This window comes from Manihot esculenta, chromosome 4 (assembly GCF_001659605.2).
Source record: "Manihot esculenta cultivar AM560-2 chromosome 4, M.esculenta_v8, whole genome shotgun sequence".
NCBI lineage: Eukaryota > Viridiplantae > Streptophyta > Magnoliopsida > Malpighiales > Euphorbiaceae > Manihot > Manihot esculenta.
The window spans coordinates 11376392-11398541 of NC_035164.2; the positions used below are offsets into that span (position 1 = coordinate 11376392).

General features: G+C 39.4%; 1 protein-coding gene across 1 annotated transcript; it reads left to right on the forward strand.

Moving 5' to 3' along the window:
* The first annotated feature begins 14393 nt into the window (after window positions 1-14393).
* LOC110607964 lies at window positions 14394-14936 on the forward strand. The gene is made up of 2 exons (XM_021747144.1): window positions 14394-14489; window positions 14604-14936. The coding sequence occupies exons 1-2, from the start codon at window positions 14394-14396 to the stop codon at window positions 14934-14936; spliced, it is 429 nt and encodes a 142-aa protein (XP_021602836.1).
* The last annotated feature ends 7214 nt before the right edge of the window (window positions 14937-22150 follow it).

The following is a 22150-nucleotide window of genomic DNA, read 5'->3' on the forward strand; positions in this document are numbered from 1 at the left end:
GCTGCCACAGCTTGCCCCGAGTGTTTTTAAGGTTCGGCTCTGTTTAGGGGATTCGGCCGCCGAAGGTGACGCCGAAGGTTAGAGACTTTCGTCTCTGGCGTGTGTTTCAGTCCCCGAACCTTGCCCCCGAAAGGGTTCGGCAGCCGAAAGTAGAGCTTCGGCCGCCGAAGGTGCCTGAGTTTCAGCTCTGGAGAGGACATTTGGCCGCCGAACTTGCCGCCGAAAGTGTTCTGTCCAGCCTTCCTTTGCTTGTTTTGCATGCATGTTTTGAGGTGTTCTCGAGGGGTTTTGGGGAGTTGTTTATCAGTTGCATAGAGTATGTTTGGTGCCTCATTTGCGTCCTCCATTGTAGGATTGGACCCGAGGAACCGAGGTGTTTAGTAGTAGTAACTGCGTCAGAGGTAGAGGTAGCCCAGAGTTAGCCAAGCAGAGGCTACAGGTGAGTGGAACTAAACTTGATGTTTTAAATTCAGAAATGACACACTTCTAGCATGATTCATGCATCATAAAATGCCATGTTTTTGTATTAGGTTGTGTTGCATTAGAACTCACGAATATGATGCATTGCATATGTTGTTGTTCCTGTGGATGAATGTTGGATGATCCTTAGCCCTTGACAGCGAGCAGATACAGAGTTATGGCATGAGAGAGCCATACCAGGTCGCCCCTGGATAGTCCAGGTCGCTCCTGGTACTATGAGTGAGACAGCTGGGCTGTCAAATCAGAGGTAAGTGTAGACCAGGTGAGACCTCGTCTCCTTGGCACAGTTGGTCATGTTATGATATCAGAGAGATAAGTGTAGACTAGGTGATGACATAGTCTCCTTGGCACAGTTGGCATTATGATAACATGTAGTTGAGGGTTATTGGTGACAAATTCATCCTTGAGATGCTATGTTTGTGATGTGATGCATTTCATGAGAGCATGTAATGACTGAACTGGTTTTATTGTTCCTCCTCACTGGGCTCTAGAGCTCATCCCACTCCCTTGACCCCAGTTTTGCAGGTTCTGAGATCGCTATGGGAAGTCAAAGTCAGCAAGAGTACAGAGGACAGTTATGCATGAATGTATGTTGTAATAGCATAGTGGACATGATGTAATTAAAAGAGTAGTTAATGTATAGATATGTACTGTCATATACTGGATAGACTTGTGCTTTCCCTAGTGTCAGTGCTATAGTGTGATGTATGATTAATCCCTTATACATGAATCCTGTTTTACGTTTCTTGATGAGAAATGTGTGAGTTAGGCTTAATGTATGGCTTGGATGAGATACCAATGGGATGTGTTACAGATTAAAAGGGTTTCAATCCCTTGAGCCACAGCAGATAGTAGTCCCTGGTATAGGCCCTGAGGGCCATTTCAGATTGACATATCTGAGTAGCAGTAGTTAAGCCTACAGAGTTTTACAGGTTTTTTGAGTCGTTTTGTATCATGTATGGGATTTATCAGGTACACAGAGAGTATAGTCGGCTTGCTACGGGTCCCGGCGGCCTTAAGCCGATCTGGATCCTAGTGCCAGTGATGGTTCGGATCGTTACAGAGGGGTACCGATTTTCGGGTCGTTACAGATTGGTATCAGAGCATAGGGCCTCAAGAGTACGATGTGTTGAGCAAAGATGCTCAAGGATGAGAGATATTCCACATCGGAAAGAGGTGTTGTCTGGTATAGGAGGGAAGCACAATAGGTAAAATCATGTCCACTAGGATAGGATGTGGAGTCCTATCTTGCATGCTGCTGTGAACTGCCATGATGAGCTGCATGTGCATTATTGATATGTTTGATATGTGCTGAGGATTCATGTGTTCTCACATGGATCATTTGATGATCTTTGGGTGTGATGTTGTGTTTTTCAGAGGCAGGATGAGAGGAACTCGTCGATCTGCTCGATTGACTGGAGCTCCGCCGGAGAATGAGGGCATGGATGCCCATCTCCCTGTTCTGCAAAAGGCAACATCAGATAGTTTAAGCAGAGAAGGTACATCAAGGGACCCTAGAAGGTCTGTTGATGCGAGACGAAGGGGAGTCGTTCAGGGTGGTATGTCAAGGTTGATGAGAGAAATAGAGGAGGATGAGTAGAGTAGAGCTGGTAGCTTTAGCAGAAGTAGGTTGGGAGGAGATATGGGTGAGTCCCAGGGAGACACTCAGGCCTCGAGATATGTTCCACCTCAGTATCCACCCTACCCGTGGGGGGCAGAGTACCTGATGGGGGGTACATCAGAGTGTCCTAGGTATAACCCATATCCCACCTTTATGCCCTATCCTTCCTTTTACCCGTCACATCCACAGTATCCCATGTTTCCACCCTTCTTTTGTTACCCAGGGTCAGTAAACCCTAACCCAGAGCATGTTGCACCTCCTCCACCACCAGTAGAACTAGTAGCCCCAGTTGTCCAAACACCTAAGTCTAGTTCACCTGGAGAAAGTATGGTGCAGATGACAGACTATTTGCGATTGGATGTTCCCAGATTTGAGATTGGCGATGACCCTGTTGAGTATCTTAGAATGGTTAAGCTGATAACCGATGAGTTGGGAGCTAGTGAGAGTAGAGCCATTCAGATGGCAGGAGTCACATTGAAATGTGAGAAGGCAAGAGAATGGTTCACCCAGCATGTGGACCCGAGGATAGAAAGCTTATCCTGGGAGCAGTTTGCTACAGAGTTTGCAGGATGGGCTTGTCCAGAGAGTGTACAGGAGCGTAAAGAGAGTGACTTTGCGCAGCTAGAGCAGACAGAAAACATGAGTGTAGAAACTTACCCAGAGAACAGTGATCGTTTCCCTTTGGGTGAGGCTGCTGCAAGGAATAAAAAGAAAGTGAGAGGCCTGAAAGGGTCAAAGAAAAGAGAGTTCTGGAACAGGGTAAAGTTTTGCATGGGTTTTTGCGAGGGTTCGAGTTCTGGTTGGGATAGTTCTAGATGTATGAAGTGCGGTAGGAGGCACAAAGGAGTCTGTCGAGCTGGGACAACAGCATGTTTCAGGTGCAGACAGGAGGGGCACATGGCACGAGAATGTCCCACTATGACCGTGTCAGCACAGTTCCCGCAGACATCCTCAGACAATATAAGTCCACCAGAAGCTCCAGCCTCAGTGCAGGGCAAAGGTAGAGAAAGAGGGGTAGTCCCGTCTTCAGGAGGTTCCTTCAGTGAAGATCCGTCAGTGCCGGTTCGGATTTTCACCCAGGTTCAGCTAGAGACAGACACATCGAACACGGTGACATCAGATACGTTCACTTGAGGGTGTTCAGATGTGTAGGTTATAGTGGACCATGATGTTTCTTTCCCTGTTGTTTTGAGTGCCATAGATAGAGGAGAGTTGGACAACTTCTGGCTTAGAGTGTTCTCTTTGGGTCAGTGGGCCCAAGAGTGTGATCCATCTGTGGCAGAGTCAGTCTGTCAGTTCAGTTCAGAGTTTGTTGAGAGTAGTCGATGCCTTTCAACTGACCTTATGGTTCTAGGGGTGACTGGTGATGTCAACCTAGGGCGGATTGGCTAGCTACTCGAGGTACTACCTAAGTCTGCAAAGACAAGGTAGGAAAGTTCAGAGTTCAGAGGCTCGGATGGGTCAGAGTTAGTCCTTTGAGGGGACAGTGTAGCATACCCAGAAGTTTGATATCAGCCCTACAGGCTCGTGAATGCGTTAGGAAAGGTAGTCAGGGGTTTTCTTGCTCTTGTTTGAGAGCATAATAGCCGGGTCAGGGAACCAGCCTCAGTACTCATAGACAGAAAGAGAGAAAGAGTTATATGTGTTATCCCAGACAAGCTAACAGGGTTACCATTGGTAAAACAATATAGAGTCGGAAAGTTAAGGGAGGATGGAGATTAGACTCATCTTCACCTCTTCCTTTGAAGTGGTACCTGTAGCATGTAAGAGTTTTGAAAAAGTTGTAAGAAAAGCAGTTGAAAGATCGAGAGAGATCTTAGAGCAGTGTGAACTTGGTAGCGAAGGTTTCTATTCGACTTAGTACTACACCCTGGAGTGTTCCAGTGTCGTTGTGAGGACCGAAGGATGGCACAAAAGCACTACCAAGGACAGGTGGTCCCATGCAGAATGGATGATCTATCGGAACAGCTAGTAGAAGCTGGTTGTTTTCCATAATAGATCTGAGAGTTGGAACTATATGTCGAAAGTTAGAGAAAAGTCAGTTTAGCAGTTGAGTAGAGATGAGATCTGTAGGATAGTGAAGAGTCTAAACCAGAGGTAAGGGGTAAAACTGCTCAGCGACTCTGAGTATACCAGACAGTATCTACTGGGTGAGGCAGATGAGATGTTAGCTGCCCTCAGTCGGAAATCGCTTATCAGTTTATCCTATAGCAACAGATAGCTAGAGAGCTAGAGAATAGGTAGAAGGGATTAAAAGAGAAGAAGCCAGTATAGTAAAGAAGAAGAAAGGCGGGCAAGGATCAGAGTGCGCAGCAAAAGCGTAGAATAGTTCAGAAAAATAGAAAAGCATGCCCATTGTCTACTGAGTGTTGTAGATTGTACGAGAACACGGCATAGAGGCCAAGTTCTGTAATCTGAGTTCGATGTCAGGGCATGTTTGTGTGACTCGTGATGTGTCACCATACGCGTTCTAAAGTAAGTGGAGAGAGAGAAAGCTATAGCCAAGTTATCTAGCATTTCCTTAGAGTTGTTGCTCCTCTGATCGGGTTGAATAAAGAGAAGCAAAGGGTAGTATAACCAGAGTAGTGTGACTAGAGCTAAGACACGTTAAAGAGAAAGGAAAGTCAGTGATTAGAGAAGAGAGTCAAGTTGACTGTGTACAGACAAGAGTGGTAAGTACGCAGTGTCGAGTGTGGACACAAATGAAGCAGTTACGGATCAGCGGAGTCAGACAATATAGATAACCCGGGAGTAGTTACTCCAGTGGTATCTATGTCTCTTCTCAGAGGAAGGTGTTAGGCTTTCCTTAATTGCTTGTTTGCATGTATGGTTATTGTTGTTTTAAACATTTGAGGACGAATGTTCGTAAAGGGGGGAAGAATGTAATACCCGGCTAGATTCAGACATCAGAATTCCTACCGTTCGGTGGAATTCGGGGATGTCAGAGGTCTCTGGACGGGTAAGAGAAAGTTTTTCTAAAATGTTTTCAAGTGTGGTAAAGGGTTAGAATGGAAATGGATTGAGTTTTGGAGAGAAAAGGCCAAGGAGGCATTCTGCCATGTTCGGCCGCCGAAGGTAAAGTTCGGCCGCCGAAAGTGCCCAATGTTCGGCCCCCGAAGTTCAAGTTCGGCCCCCGAATGTTGCATGGTTTTGCATGCGATTCGGCAGCCGAAGCTGAGTTGGTCAGCCAGTTATTGTGCACTCCTCCGTCGATGAAATGGCCAGGTGTTGCTTCCAAATCACAGACAGAGGATTTGGCCACGTCTCTCATGACTCATCTGCAGGGTTTTATCACCCCATGCACAGGTTTGGGGTCTTTCAAGTGATTTTGACGGTTTTGAGTCAAAAGTGCGCTTTGATGGTTTGGTGAAGGAGAAGAGGTGTTGGTGCATAGTTTTGAGTTCAGGTTGTTCAGCTTCTAGTTTCAAGAGGTAAGGGAAGTTTTTAAACTTGTTTTAATGATTTATGACAGCTTTTAAAGAGGTTAAGGGTAGAGGTGCATATATAGGTTTGGTTTTGATGTTTTTGATAGTTTATGCATGAAAGCTTGTATATGTGTTATGTGTGCTGTTTGTGTTGGGGTTTTTAGGTAGTTTTGGACCCCTGTGTACATATACATGAGTATATGTGTGTTGAGGAGTGGAGTTATGTGTGTTTAGAGAGGTGGAAAGATGGAGGAGCTAGGTTGCGGGTGAAGCTGAGTTCTTGAAGAACTCAGGTTCGGCAGCCGAAGGAGCATTCGGTCGCCGAACCCCTTGCATGGTGGCTTTGGCTGCCACAGCTTGCCCCGAGTGTTTTTGAGGTTCGGCTCTGTTTAGGGGATTCGGCCGCCGAAGGTGACGCCGAAGGTTAGACACTTTCGTCTCTGGCGTGTGTTTCAGTCCCCGAACCTTGCCCCCGCAAGGGTTCGGCAGCCGAAAGTAGAGCTTCGGCCGCCGAAGGTGCCTGAGTTTCGGCTCTGGAGAGGACATTCGGCCGCCGAACCTGCCGCCGAAAGTGTTCTGTCCAGCCTTCCTTTGCTTGTTTTGCATGCATGTTTTGAGGTGTTCTCGAGGGGTTTTGGGGAGTTATTTATCAGTTGCATAGAGTATGTTTGGTGCCTCATTTGCGTCCTCCATTGTAGGATTGGACCCGAGGAACCGAGGTGTTTAGCAGTAGTAACTGCGTCAGAGGTAGAGGTAGCCCAGAGTTAGCCAAGCAGAGGCTACAGGTGAGTGGAACTAAACTTGATGTTTTAAATTCAGAAATGACACACTTCTAGCATGATCCATGCATCATAAAATGCCATGTTTTTGTATTAGGTTGTGTTGCATTAGAACTCACGAATATGATGCATTGCATATGTTGTTGTTCCTGTGGATGAATGTTGGATGATCCTTAGCCCTTGACAGCGAGCAGATACAGAGTTATGGCATGAGAGAGTCATACCAGGTCGCCCCTGGATAGTCCAGGTCACTCCTGGTACTATGAGTGAGACAGCTGGGCTGTCAAATCAGAGGTAAGTGTAGACCAGGTGAGACCTCGTCTCCTTGGCACAGTTGGTCATGTTATGATATCAGAAAGATAAGTGTAGACTAGGTGATGACATAGTCTCCTTGGCACAGTTGGCATTATGATAACATGTAGTTGAGGGTTATTGGTGACAAATTCATCCTTGAGATGCTATGTTTGTGATGTGATGCATTTCATGAGAGCATGTAATGACTGAACTGGTTTTATTGTTCCTCCTCACTGGGCTCTAGAGCTCATCCCACTCCCTTGACCCCAGTTTTGCAGGTTCTGAGATCGCTATGGGAAGTCAAAGTCAGCAAGAGTACAGAGGACAGTTATGCATGAATGTATGTTGTAATAGCATAGTGGACATGATGTAATTAAAAGAGTAGTTAATGTATAGATATGTATTGTCATATACTGGATAGACTTGTGCTTTCCCTAGTGTCAGTGCTATAGTGTGATGTACGATTAATCCCTTATACATGAATCCTGTTTTACGTTTCTTGATGAGAAATGTAACAGCCCGAAAACCGGTACCTCTCTGTAACGGCCCAAACTGCTCGGCGCTAGGATCCAGATCGGCTTAAGGCCGCCAGAACCCGTAGCAAGCCTAACCTGAACTCCAAACATCCCATACATGATCCGACTCGACTACTAATCTTTTAAACTTTTTCTGTATAACTACCAGACTTAACCATAATAACAATCAGATACACCAATCTGACATAGCCCCCTGGGCTCACACCAGTAATTCTGTCCATAAAGTCACGGGACTCAAACCCGATCTTCTCTCACGGTCTGGTCTTGGGTCAAAGGAATCACACCCTATCTTCCCTCACAGTTACATTTTACTGGAGTTGTCGCAACACAACAGTTATTAAGCCTGGTTTGACTCATTTCTCATCAAGAAACTGAAAACAGGATACATGCATACACAAGGGATAAACAAACACGAGGCAAAGCACATTCTAAACCATCTCATACTAACTTACACGCTATTACATGCTTTTACATATAACTCTTTTCATTTACATCATGTCCACACTAAGCTATTACACATACAGTCCTTTAATCAACACTCTGCTATTGCTGACTCTCCCCAGCTACTCTGAACCTGCAAAACTGGGATTAAGGGAGTGGGATGAGCACTAAAGCCCAGTGAGTAGAACAGTAAATAAAACAAGTCATTAACACATGCTCTTATGGAATGCATCATATCACAGACAATCCACATCAAGGGTAAACCTGTCACCACATAGTCCCAGTAACTCTGTGCCAGGGCGTAGAATCGAGCACCTGGTCTTCCTGTCATCGGTACTTACCATTTGCCAGGGCGTAGTCAAAGGCTCCTGGACTTCCTGTCTGAGACTATTGGATCATTCAGCATTTACCCACAACAACAAGTACGTAATGCAACGCGGCATATTCGTGAACTCTAATGCACGCAACCTACTATATACTCATGATGCATGAACTATGCTGGAAGTAGTTTATTTCTTAATGAAAAGCATTAAGTTTAGTTCCACTCACCTCTGCTCCTCTAGCAGAAAACAGAACTGACTCAGCAACACCTACCACTGATGACCTCCTCGCTCTCTCGGGTCCAATCCTACACAAAAGGACACGAATGAGGTGTCAAACACATTCTAAACAATTCTTAAACAACATCCCAAAACCCCTTAAAAAGCTCCTAAAATAATCACATAAGGCATGCAAAAGAAAGGCTAGACAGAACACATTCGGCGGCAGGTTCGGCGGCCGAATGCCCTGTCCAGAGCCGAAACTCACATACTTTCGGCGGCCGAATGTCCACTTTCGGCTGCCGAACCCTTTCGGGGGGCAAGGTTCGGGGGCCACAACATACTCCAGAGACGAAAGTCTCTAACCTTCGGCGGCACCTTCGGCGGCCGAAACCCCTAAACAGAGCCGAACCTTAAAACACTTCGGGGGCAAGCTGTGGCAGCCTAAGCCACCATGCAAGAGGTTCGGCGGCCGAATGCTCCTTCGGCTGCCGAACCTGAGTTCTTCAAGAACTCAGCTTCACCCGCAACCTAGCTCCTCCATCCTTTCCACCTCTAAACATGCATAACACAACTCCTTAACACACATATACTCAAGTATATGAACAAAGGGGTCCAAAACTAACTTACAACCGCAACAAAACAACAAACATAACACATATACAAGCTTTTATACATAACTCATCAAACACTCAACTTACACCCTATACATGCAATTCTACCCTTAACCTCTTTAACAGCTGGTATAAATCATTAAAACAAGTTAAAAAGCTGCCCTTACCTCCTGAAAACAGAAGCTGATCAACCTGAACCTAAGGACATGCACCACCTTCCCTTCACCTTCTCCACACTACCAAACCTCTCTTTTTCACTCAAACCCTTCACCATCAACCCATTAAAACGTTACAAGGTGATAAAACCAAAGCAAGTGACTCAGGAAGGACGTGGCCTCACCTCAGGAAGTGAAAGGAACAGAAATCCATCCATTTCACCGACTGGAGGCGCTGAAATAGAGGGCTGGCCGACTCACCTTCGGCTGCCAAACCTGCATGCAAAACCATGCAACGTTCGGGGGCCGAACATGACCTTCGGAAGCCGAATCTAAACACTTTCGGCGGCCGAACATTACCTTCGGCGGCCGAACATGGCAAAAGTCCCCAAAGTCTTTTCTCTTCAAAACTGAATCCAAAACTTATTCAAAACATAGAAAACATTCTTTTACCCTTCTCAACACCACTGACATGCACGAATTCCACCAGACGGTAAGAATTCCGATGCCTGATCGAGCCGGGTATTACAATCTTCCCCCCTTTAAAAACATTCGTCCTCGAATGTTAAAAATAAACAAGTAAACACTCAAGAACGAAAGCTATTCCTGAACTGTACAGCTTCCGTTGTGCTACTCTGATCCTTACTCATTTTTCTCTTTATCCTCTCTATACTAATCTCTTTTCTAACTTTCACCTTCTAACTCTCAACAGATCATACTCAAATCTAGGTTTTACCTAGGAAAACCACAATCGATCCTTACTTGCTGTTCTTCTTAGATCAATCTATACTTAGTCACCATTGACCGGTACTATAAAGCTCAAGGATTCATCCTTCATTTCCCATCACAACTCTGGAACATTCCAGGGTGAGGTACTAAGTCAGATAAAACTCCTTAGCTACCTAGCTTCCATACTGGACACATCTAGTACATAAGAGCAACGGCACTGAGGCTGATTCCCTGACCTGATTGCAAACCTTGCTCACAAGAGCAAGAACCCCCTAGCAACCTTTCTTGAAACACTATGAGCTTACGGGGCTGACACCAACTTCTAGGCAACCCTATACTCTGTCCTCTCTAAGGACTCACTCTGATCCATCCTAGACTCTATACTCTGAACTTTCCTACCTCGTCTCTGCAGACACAGGTAGTACCTCGAGTAGCTAGCCAATCCGCCCTAGATTGACATCACTAGTCAACTCTAGAACCATAAGGTCAGCTGGATTGCATCCACTACTCTCACATGCTCTGAACTGAACCGACAGACTGACTCTGCCACAGATGGATCACACTCGGGTCTACGCACCCAAAGAAAACTCGCTAATGCCTAGAAGTCATCAAACCCACCCTAGCAAAGGCTCACAAACAGAAAGGTAAGCGAAACACTAGGGTCCAAATCAAAGAGCATACACATCCAAACACTTCCAAGTGAACGTACCCGACGTCACCGTGTTTGATGTGGTAGCCTCTTATGGAATCAGGGTGAAGATCCAAGCCAAAGCTATCGGAACTTCCCACGGGAAATCTACGAAAGAAAAGACTGGTACTTTTCTCTGCCTCAACTACCACCTATTCCCAGACTAACTCTATTACCTTAGTCTTTCTTCTTTTTTTTTTTTTTACTCTACACTATCTTCTATTGTACTGTCTCTCTATGAGATGAAAAGATCACTCTTACTATAACTGCAAGTATCAACTCAAGGTTACCACATCTCATAGCAATTCTCTCTCTTTAACTTTTCTTTAGTTCACTAAGCTCTTAGCTATTCTGTTTTCTTTTACGACTCTCAAAACAGATAGACAGCAAACTACTCTACACCATAAGCATACCTGGCACCTCTGTGTCAAATGTGGCTGCCTCCTGCTGAACAGCTCTACCAGAAAAAGTCCGCTGGGACTGAACTATCCAAGGCGCAACAGGACACTCACGTATCATATGCCCTTCCTGACCACACCTATAACATCCTGTTATCCCTACACGACAGACTCCCTTATGCAACCGTCCACACCTCAGACATTTTGATCTACCTATACCAGAACTCGGACCAACATCACTATACACCCTAGGGTTTATCCTATTCCAGAACTCCTTTTTCTTTGACCCTGTAAGGCCTCTAACTGTTTTCTTTTTATCTCTCCCCCACTTCACTCCTTTCCAAGTAGCTGTACTCCAAGTGGAGGGATCATTCTCTCCTATACCTGAAAGTCTGGACTCCTTGGCCTGCATATCCTCTAAAGCTTCTTTGTCCATATTCACCTGCAAACCTATATCCCTTCTTTGCACATCCACTTCCATCTCTTTCCTATCTCCAGTTAATCTCTCCAAATCCATTCCTTCCCTACTTTCATCAAAAGACCCTTCAGACGGATCTGAATCAATTTGAGGACTAAGTCCACTCATCTTAGCTCTTATGAAAACACAAAACACAAATAAGCAAACATTAGCACACATATAGTTCATATAAAAAGAAAAACACATGAACGTTCAACATATACATGCATAGCATACATCATGGCATTTCACATCAGCATGCAAAACAAAACGTAACCACCTAGTGGACATGATTTTACTTATTGTGCTTGCCTTTCTATGACTGAAGCAACCTCTTTCCGATGTGGGATCTCTAATCCTTGAACAAAAATGCTCACACACTGTACTCTTGAGGCCCTATGCTCTGATACCATCTGTAACAACCCGAAAACCGGTACCTCTCTGTAACGGCCCAAACTGCTCGGCGCTAGGATCCAGATCGGCTTAAGGCCGCCAGAACCCATAGCAAGCCTAACCTGAACTCCAAACATCCCATACATGATCCGACTCGACTACTAATCTTTTAAACTTTTTCTGTATAACTACCAGACTTAACCATAATAACAATCAGATACACCAATCTGACATAGCCCCCTGGGCTCACACCAGTAATTCTGTCCATAAAGTCACGGGACTCAAACCCGATCTTCTCTCACGGTCTGGTCTTGGGTCAAAGGAATCACACCCTGTCTTCCCTCACAGTTACATTTTACTGGAGTTGTCGCAACACAACAGTTATTAAGCCTGGTTTGACTCATTTCTCATCAAGAAACTGAAAACAGGATACATGCATACACAAGGGATAAACAAACACGAGGCAAAGCACATTCTAAACCATCTCATACTAACTTACACGCTATTACATGCTTTTACATATAACTCTTTTCATTTACATCATGTCCACACTAAGCTATTACACATACAGTCCTTTAATCAACACTCTGCTATTGCTGACTCTCCCCAGCTACTCTGAACCTGCAAAACTGGGATTAAGGGAGTGGGATGAGCACTAAAGCCCAGTGAGTAGAACAGTAAATAAAACAAGTCATTAACACATGCTCTTATGGAATGCATCATATCACAGACAATCCACATCAAGGGTAAACCTGTCTCCACATAGTCCCAGTAACTCTGTGCCAGGGCGTAGAATTGAGCACCTGGTCTTCCTGTCATCGGTACTTACCATTTTCCAGGGCGTAGTCAAAGGCTCCTGGACTTCACATATACCTGCCAGGGCGTAGTCAAAGGCTCCTGGACTTCCTGTCTGAGACTATTGGATCATTCAGCATTTACCCACAACAACAAGTACGTAATGCAATGCGGCATATTCGTGAACTCTAATGCACGCAACCTACTATATACTCATGATGCATGAACTATGCTGGAAGTAGTTTATTTCTTAATGAAAAGCATTAAGTTTAGTTCCACTCACCTCTGCTCCTCTAGCAGAAAACAGAACTGACTCAGCAACACCTACCACTGATGACCTCCTCGCTCTCTCGGGTCCAATCCTACACAAAAGGACTCGAATGAGGTGTCAAACACATTCTAAACAATTCTTAAACAACATCCCAAAACCCCTTAAAAAGCTCCTAAAATAATCACATAAGGCATGCAAAAGAAAGGCTAGACAGAACACATTCGGCGGCAGGTTCGGCGGTCGAATGCCCTGTCCAGAGCCGAAACTCACATACTTTCGGCGGCCGAATGTCCACTTTCGGCTGCCGAACCCTTTCGGGGGGCAAGGTTCGGGGGCCACAACATACTCCAGAGACGAAAGTCTCTAACCTTCGGCGGCACCTTCGGCGGCCGAAACCCCTAAACAGAGCCGAACCTTAAAACACTTCGGGGGCAAGCTGTGGCAGCCTAAGCCACCATGCAAGAGGTTCGGCGGCCGAATGCTCCTTCGGCTGCCGAACCTGAGTTCTTCAAGAACTCAGCTTCACCCGCAACCTAGCTCCTCCATCCTTTCCACCTCTAAACATGCATAACACAACTCCTTAACACACATATACTCAAGTATATGAACAAAGGGGTCCAAAACTAACTTACAACCGCAACAAAACAACAAACATAACACATATACAAGCTTTTATACATAACTCATCAAACACTCAACTTACACCCTATACATGCAATTCTACCCTTAACCTCTTTAACAGCTGGTATAAATCATTAAAACAAGTTAAAAAGCTGCCCTTACCTCCTGAAAACAGAAGCTGATCAACCTGAACCTAAGGACATGCACCACCTTCCCTTCACCTTCTCCACACTACCAAACCTCTCTTTTTCACTCAAACCCTTCACCATCAACCCATTAAAACGTTACAAGGTGATAAAACCAAAGCAAGTGACTCAGGGAGGACGTGGCCTCTCCTCAGGAAGTGAAAGGAACAGAAATCCATCCATTTCACCGACTGGAGGCGCTGAAATAGAGGGCTGGCCGACTCACCTTCGGCTGCCAAACCTGCATGCAAAACCATGCAACGTTCGGGGGCCGAACATGACCTTCGGAAGCCGAATCTAAACACTTTCGGCGGCCGAATATTACCTTCGGCGGCCGAACATGGCAAAAGTTCCTAAAGTCTTTTCTCTTCAAAACTGAATCCAAAACTTATTCAAAACATAGAAAACATTCTTTTACCCTTCTCAACACCACTGACATGCACGAATTCCACCAGACGGTAAGAATTCCGATGCCTGATCGAGCCGGGTATTACAAGAAATGTGTGAGTTAGGCTTAATGTATGGCTTGGATGAGATACCAATGGGATGTGTTATAGATTAAAAGGGTTTCAATCCCTTGAGCCACAGCAGATAGTAGTCCCTGGTATAGGCCCTGAGGGCCATTTCAGATTGACATATCTGAGTAGCAGTAGTTAAGCCTACAGAGTTTTACAGGTTTGTTGAGTCGTTTTGTATCATGTATGGGATTTATCAGGTACACAGAGAGTATAGTCGGCTTGCTACGGGTCCCGGCGGCCTTAAGCCGATCTGGATCCTAGTGCCAGTGATGGTTCGGACCGTTACAGAGGGGTACCGGTTTCCGGGTTGTTACAACTAATGATATTCTTGTTGCACATGAAAAGAGAGGCGGTCGTCGACAACCAAATCATTTAATTAATAGGTTCAAGAGTGCGGTCCAGGATGCTGCTCTTATTGATTTTCGGTTGGATGGTTACCCTTATACATCGGAAAATGGAAGGGGATGAACTGATTTTTTTCGAAGAAAAACTAGATAGAAAATTAACTAGTAGAAGTTGGTGTAATTGTTTTCCTGATGCGAAAGGTTCGGTTTTGGAGATAACATCATTGGACCACCTACCCATTTTTTTGGAGACTCGATGTTTTGTATAGAAAGGTTAGAGCATATGTTTTCATCTTGAAAATGGATGGATATGGACACAGGCTTGTAGAGAGCTTATTGTGAAAAGCTGGTCGAATTATAGCCACTTGGGCTTAATTGATAGACTTCCTTTTTGTGCTAAAGTGCTTTTGAGGTGGGGTTCTGAATTTCGTCAGAAGTACAAAAGGGAATTAGCAGATTGCTTATGCTCTATGAGGATCCTACGTGGATCCAGTGCACAAGAGGATATCCAAATGTTTCATCAAGCTAAGTCGCGATATCATGAACTTCTTTACTATCGTGAAATGCATTGGCAACAGAGAGCAAAAGAGTTCTGGTTGAGGGATGGGGATCAGAACACTAGGTTCTTCCATATTGCAGCTATCGCTAGATAAAAAAAGAACCAAGTCAGTCATTTGAATGATAACGATGGAGAATGATAAATGTGGTCGACCGGTTTGGACCAGGTGATGTTAGATTATTTTAGGAACCTTTTTCAAACAAAAGCTAGTAATGTTAATTGGGTTGTCCAATAAATTCCACATTTAATTAGTGCATTTAATAATGAATTATTGTGTGCCCTATAGTCAGATAAGGAAGTAAAACAAGCACTTTTTTCAATGAAGCCTGCCAAATCACCGAGTGTTGATGGTTTCAATCCAGTTTTCTATCAAAACTATTGGGATGTGATGGGTACATATATTTCAAATGCTTGTATACATTATTTGCAGTCAAGTGTGTTTTCAGTGGACTTTTTGCAAAATAAAGTTAAAAAATATATATATTTCTTAAACTCTGGTCCACGAGAAAAAATTTCCCGAATCAGGGTGAATCAGCCCTTTACCGCATTTTATAAGTGCGGTAGAACCTACCGCACTTATAAAATATGATAGAGAGCGGTTAATACAAAAAATAAAATTTTTTAAATAAAAAAAATTCTACCTCACTTTAGAATTTTTTTTAAAAAAATCTACCGCACATCAAAAGTGCGGCAGAAGTAGGTCTCTGCCAGGTGCAGAAATCCCTGCACCTGGCAGAGAGGGCAGAGGCGGGTCTCGTCTCTGCCCCGTCAGCAGAGAGGGCAGAGACAAGACCCGTCTCTGCCCCATCAGCAGGAGGCAAGGCACGCCTCCTACTGAAGCCTTCTACCGCACTTTATAAGTGCGGTAGAATCTCTGCCAGGTATAGGGATTCCTGCACCTGACAGAGAAATCCTCCTCTACCGCACTTTAAAAGTGCGGTAAAAGTGCGGTAGAGGAGATATTATAATACCAAGCTTTTGAAGCTCGGTATTATATCCCAACTACACACCCCACCGTCCCTGGTCCATCCTTTTCTCTTCACGCTGCAATTTATTTTCTCTCAACGCTTCACTGCTTCTCTTTTCTCTTAGATTTCTCTCAACCCATCTCAACCCATCTCAAAAAAAAAAATTTCTCAATATTTCCTCTCTCTGCCACAACCCATCTCAACAAATTTTCAATAAAAAAAGTATGTTTTATATTAATTTTTTTTATGAAATTTAGATAAATAAAAATTTATTAATAAAAAAAAATTTATATTATGTAGTTTTTTATATTCTCTATACAGTCTTCATGAACGCATGAAATTTGTGATCAATTTTAATATTATTTATAAAAATATGATATATTTTATTCTTTTAATTAATTAGTAAGATATTTATATTATTAAAAAAACTATAGTTTGTATGTAATTAATAGTAAAAAAATGTATAGTTGTGATTATTTAAAATTATAAAAAGTAATATAAGAAAATGAGAAAAAAATTTTATGATTTATAATAATGTGATAAATAAAAAAGAAATGTATGAAAAAATAAGGTGTTTTGTGGGGAAATAAATTTATATTATTCATAATAAATATGAAAATTTAGTTTTTTAAAAAATTTAATTTATATAAGTTGTTGTGACCAAAATTGTAGGAGTTAAGGTACTATTAAAGTAGGAAAAAATTTATAAATGTAAATATTGATGTAAATTTTTTGTGTAGAGAAAATATTAGAAAATTAGGAAAAAATTATTTAGTTAGATTTATTTTATTTAAAAAATTAATGAAATAAAAAGTGGTGAAATAAATTTATAATATTCATAATTAATCTCAAAATATAGTTATTTAAGAAATTTAATATATATAGGGTCTTGGACAAAAAACTGTAGGGATTAAAGTATGAAAAAATTATAAATGTAAATTTTGTTGTGAATTTTCTGTGTAGAGAAAATATTAGGAAATGAATAAAAAAATTATTTAGTTAGATATATTTGATTTAAAATTTTAAAGTAATATTTTGTGAGAAAATAAATTTATATTATTTATAATAAATATGAAATTTTACTTTTTTTAAAATTAATTTAATATTAATAGGTTGTTGTGACCAAAATTGTAGGGATTAAGGTAGTATTAAAGTAGGAAAAATTTATAAATGTAAATTTATTATGTAGGAAAATTATTAGAAAATTATGAAAAAATTATTTAGTGAGATATATTTTATTTAAAATTTTAAAGTAATGTTTTGTGGAGAAATAAATTTATATTATTCATAATAAATATGAAAATTTAGTTTTTAAAAATTAATTTAATATACATAGGTTGTTGTAAATAAAATTGTAGGGACTAAGGTAGTTTTAAAGTAGTGAAAATTTATAAATGTAAATTTTTTATGTAGGAAAATATTTAAAAATTATTAAAAAAATTATTTAGTGAGATATATTTTATTTAAAATTTTAAAATAATGTTTTGTGGGGAAATAAATTTATATTATTCATAATAAATATGAAAAATTAGTTTTTTAAAAATTAAATTAATATACCTAGGTTGTTGTGACCAAAATTGTAGGGATTAAGATAGTATTAAAGTAGAAAAAATTTATAATTGTAAATGTTGGTTGTAAATTTTTTGTTGTGAGAAAATATTAGGAAATTAGAAAAAGAAATATTTAGTTAGATATATTTTATTTAAAATTTTAAAGTAATTTTTTGTGGGAAAATAAATTTATATCATTCATAATAAATATGAAAATTTAGTTTTTTAAAAATTAATTTAATATACATAGGTTGTTGTGACCAAAATTGTAGGGATTAAGATAGTATTAAAGTAGGAAAAATTTATAAATGTAAATTTTTTATGTAGGAAAAATATTAGAAAATTATTTAAAAAATTATTTAGTGAGATATATTTTATTTAAAATTTTAAAGTAATGTTTTGTGGGGAAATAAATTTATATTATTCATAATAAATATGAAAAACTAGTTTTTTAAAACTTAATTTAATATACATAGGTTGTTGTGATCAAAATTGTAGGGATTAAGGTAGTTTTAAAGTAGGGAAAATTTATAAATGTAAATTTATTATGTAAGGAAATTATTAGAAAATTATGAAAAAATTATTTAGTGAGATATATTTTATTTAAAATTTTAAAGTAATGTTTTGTGGGGAAATAAATTTATATTATTCATAATAAATATGAAATTTTAGTTTTTTAAAAATTAATTTAATATACATAGGTTGTTGTGACCAAAAATGAAAATATTATAAAATGAGGATTTTTTTATATAGCAAACATGGATGGTGTTATGATATATATGTATTTAGCTTATATTTTTTTATCTATAATTTATTGTACTATTATTGTATAGTAGGTGAATTAGGAAGAAAAATGACTACTCTGCATTATGGTACAGTGTACTGGGGTGGGTACATAGTTAATATTGATATTGGATATGATTATGTTGGACAGTCTAGAATGTTTCATATCGAAAAAAAATTGAAATATGAAGAATTAGTGATTAAAATTGTTCGTGCCATTAAATTGTCAACGCATGAAGATATGATAACAAGGATTATTTTTAGACAACCGATGTTGGATAATGGTATTATTAAATATGGATTAGCACAACTAAGTGATGACGAAGATGTGGACATGATGTTTGACTACATAACGACAATCAGGCCAGTATATTTAATTGTATTATATGTAGATATTTTATCTCGTCATCATAGAACAGAAGATGGAGGTATTGGGCCTTCAACTAGTTGTCCAATCGTTATGGAGGGTGAAGTTGAAGACAATCTCCGGAATGATAATTGTCCGGTTGTAGGGATAGAAACATGTCATGAATTACAGCACAATGCAGAGGATGTTGGTCAGAGTGAAAACGATGATGATACTGATTTTCTTGATGATTTAGATACAGATGGAGATGATCCTTGGATTGACGAGGAAGACGACATTTCAGGTGTTCAATTTAATGATGGAGATGATCATGATATAAATTATGCAATGTGTTTTAATAGTGGATATGAAAATCCTATTAAACCATCGATATTTCCACCTCCGTATTCTGAAATTGACTCTGATGTAATGAGAATTAATTCTTATGCAAAAGATCCATCGAATTTATTCTGGGATAAGTCAAAAGAATTCTCTGTAGGAATGATATTCAGATCTCAAGAGGCTGTCATCGCTGCTGCTAAAGAGTATCATATGTTGCGACATCACCAATTTTGTTATGATGAAACTAAGAGTAGGACTTATTTGATCAAGTGTAAGGACAAATTATCTGGTTGTCAATGGCACCTTCGTGCATCCCGTAAAGAAAATGCTGATATTTGGAAGATAACAAGATATCACGGTCCGCACAAATGTAGAAACGCAGGTGTTAGTAAAGATCATGGTCACCTTGATTCTAGATTTATTTGTACATTTATCTTACCCATAATCGAACAACAGCCAGATATGAAAGTTGCCACTCTTCAGATTGAGATCAAAGATATGGTTGTATATGAACCGTCCTACAAAAAAACATGGATGGGAAAACAATTTACAATTGAAAAGATTTTTGGTGGATGGGAGGAATCATATGGGAGATTGCGTAAGTTCATGCATGCTATTGTGAATTACAATCCCGATACAGTTGTCTCAATTAAAGATGATCCACACTAGATTGAATATCGTTTGGATGGGAATGTCAGAGTGTTTGATAGAATGTTTTGGGCATTTCAACAATCAATTGAAGGATTCAAGTTTTGTAGGCCAGTCATCTTTGTTGACGGAACGTTTTTATATGGGAAATATAGTGGTTGTATTCTTTGTGCAACCGGGCTTGATGGAAATAATATGATTTTTCCATTAGTATTTGCATTAGTTGATAAAGAGGATAGTAACAACTGGGGATGGTTCATGGATTGTCTTCGATTATATGTTATCGACAGAGAAGAATTATGTGTTATATCCTACAGATACATTGGGATTAAAAAGGCAATGCAAAAGGATTGATAGTAGCCCCCATCAGCCAACCATAGATATTGCATTCAACATATATTAAGCAATTACAACACGAAATTTAAGAATACCGATATGAAGAAAGCTTTGCGCATGGCAGGTCAGTGATTCAATTTTAATATAAATAAGTCATTCGTTTATGTGTCCTTAATTAGTGCTCAATATATAAACATTCAGTACTTGTATTTTTACCTTTTAGCTAATCAAAATCAGAAGTGAAAATTTTATGATGTCATACATGACTTATGGTCTTATGAAATCGTTGATCTAGTTTATATGAAATTATGAAATCATGTTGAACAAAATGAAGGACTTGATATGCTAATCAGGAGAAAAGAGAAAAGAAGAGAAAAAAAATGAGGATGGAAAGTAAAGATTACTTTGTTACAGGTTACCCAACAATTTTGAAAAGAAATTATGCAGCAAACTCATACTTATTTGCTGCATAATTTTGTTTTACCATTTTTTATTAGTTAGTGTATTTTATAATTCAGTTGCAACAACTTTTTTTTAATTTTTATTTTTTAAATTTGAGTTAGACCTAACTTATCCTAAAAATTAGCTAGCTCAATAAGGAGAATTATCTGTAACTGATATAAAGAGCATATTACTCCTTTCCACGACGTGGGATTCAACATTTTTTTTATGGTTACAGTACAAGGAGGATCTTATTTGAATTTAGAAAATGGTTGTTGCTGCTGCAAATGGAGAAGATGGGTTTTCGTTTGTTGACTCATGCAAGGTAATTTAGAGATTTCCCTACAGACCAACAGCTAAAAAAACTTAAATTGGGCAGATGTTGATTAAGAGAATTAAATTAAAGGGATATTTTAATTTAATTTAAAAATTTTGGAGACATTTTAATTAATTTAGTTAAATGATAGAAACACGATAATAATTATCTCTCAAAAAAAATTTTGCATAAACTCCCAATGGGGCAGGCAAAAAAGCAATTCCACGTCAGAGTATGGCCGTGACGTGGAACAGGCACTTTGCGTGGTACAGTTGGCACAGTTAGACGGTTTGGTCATGTAACACCCACTGACCACATAGTCAACGCTCAAGCATGGGTTTAACTTGTGTTTTTTAGCTAAAACATGCATCCGATCCATATTTTTATGGTTTTCAATGTGCAAAAGCTTTATTTGACCCATAATTGTTCAAAATTCATAATTAAAATGTTTAATTATTTTTTTAATATTATTAAGTTGAAAAATAACATCAAAATGAATAAAATTTATAGATAAACATGTGATGCTTATAAATATGTTATTAATTTTATGTATCATGTTTCTAAATTCAATTATCAAATTTTATTTTAATTTTATGATGAATGATGATGGATTTTAAAAATCAATGTGATTAGATTTCTATTTATATTTTAGGCGATAATTAATAAATTATTTATTATTTAATTCAAAAGATATGTAAATTATTGTTTTAATGATTTATATTTTTAACTGTCTATGAACTCATCATTTTTCTTTGTTTATTTTGCCTGGTATATAAAAAATATAAATATTATCATTTTTCTTTATTTATTTCGTCTAGAATATTAAAAATATCAATGGAAAATATTATGGAGATTAAAAGATAGAAAGTGGAATCCAATTGATAAAGTTCAATGGGACAAGAAGACTAGATTTGTATGTACAAATAATATAGGCCTTATAAATTTTATGCTAGATGAATACAAATCCAAGAATGGCCTTTTAATACCAATTCTTATGGCTCGAATAGGGTGTCCCTTACCATAGTCTATTGTTACACCTTTTATTTTTATTAGTCATTGTATGTATAAATGTTCACATATATGATATATATATATGTTTATGAATGGATGTATATATGATATATGTTTATGATAGATGCATATATGATATGTGTAGATTTAAATCGGCTAAGGTGCAAAATAAAATAAAAATAGTAATTAAATTGACTAAGAAAATCTTCCAACTAAAATGACTGAATTTATGCTTCTCCACTGAGGCAATTGAATAAGGAGTTTAGGTATGTATCTTGTCGGTTATGGTTATCTAATGTCACATAATTGATTTAGTGTCCTCTAAAAACAATTTTTAAGCATATATTATTGTGGGTGTGAAGCAGCTTAATGGGTAATGTTGAGTGTACTAGAGTTTATTAAGTAACTCGACACATTTGCTAGTTTAGTGAGCTTAATTCAACTAATGCAAGATAACAATAATGAATGTACTCGAGACCTTGAGTATTGGAAGCTAAGTTTGTTGATTGAACCTCGTATAAAATGCAATGAGTAAGATGTTAGTCACTCATAGGTATCATGGGTTTA

Bases quoted from the DNA above. Each gene is read 5' to 3' on its own strand.
- LOC110607964 (XM_021747144.1), top strand. From the start codon at position 14,394: ATGGAAGGGGATGAACTGATTTTTTTCGAAGAAAAACTAGATAGAAAA. The intron at 14,490-14,603 runs GTTTTGGAGATA...ATATGGACACAG, and splicing joins TTCCTGATGCGAAAGGTTCG to GCTTGTAGAGAGCTTATTGT.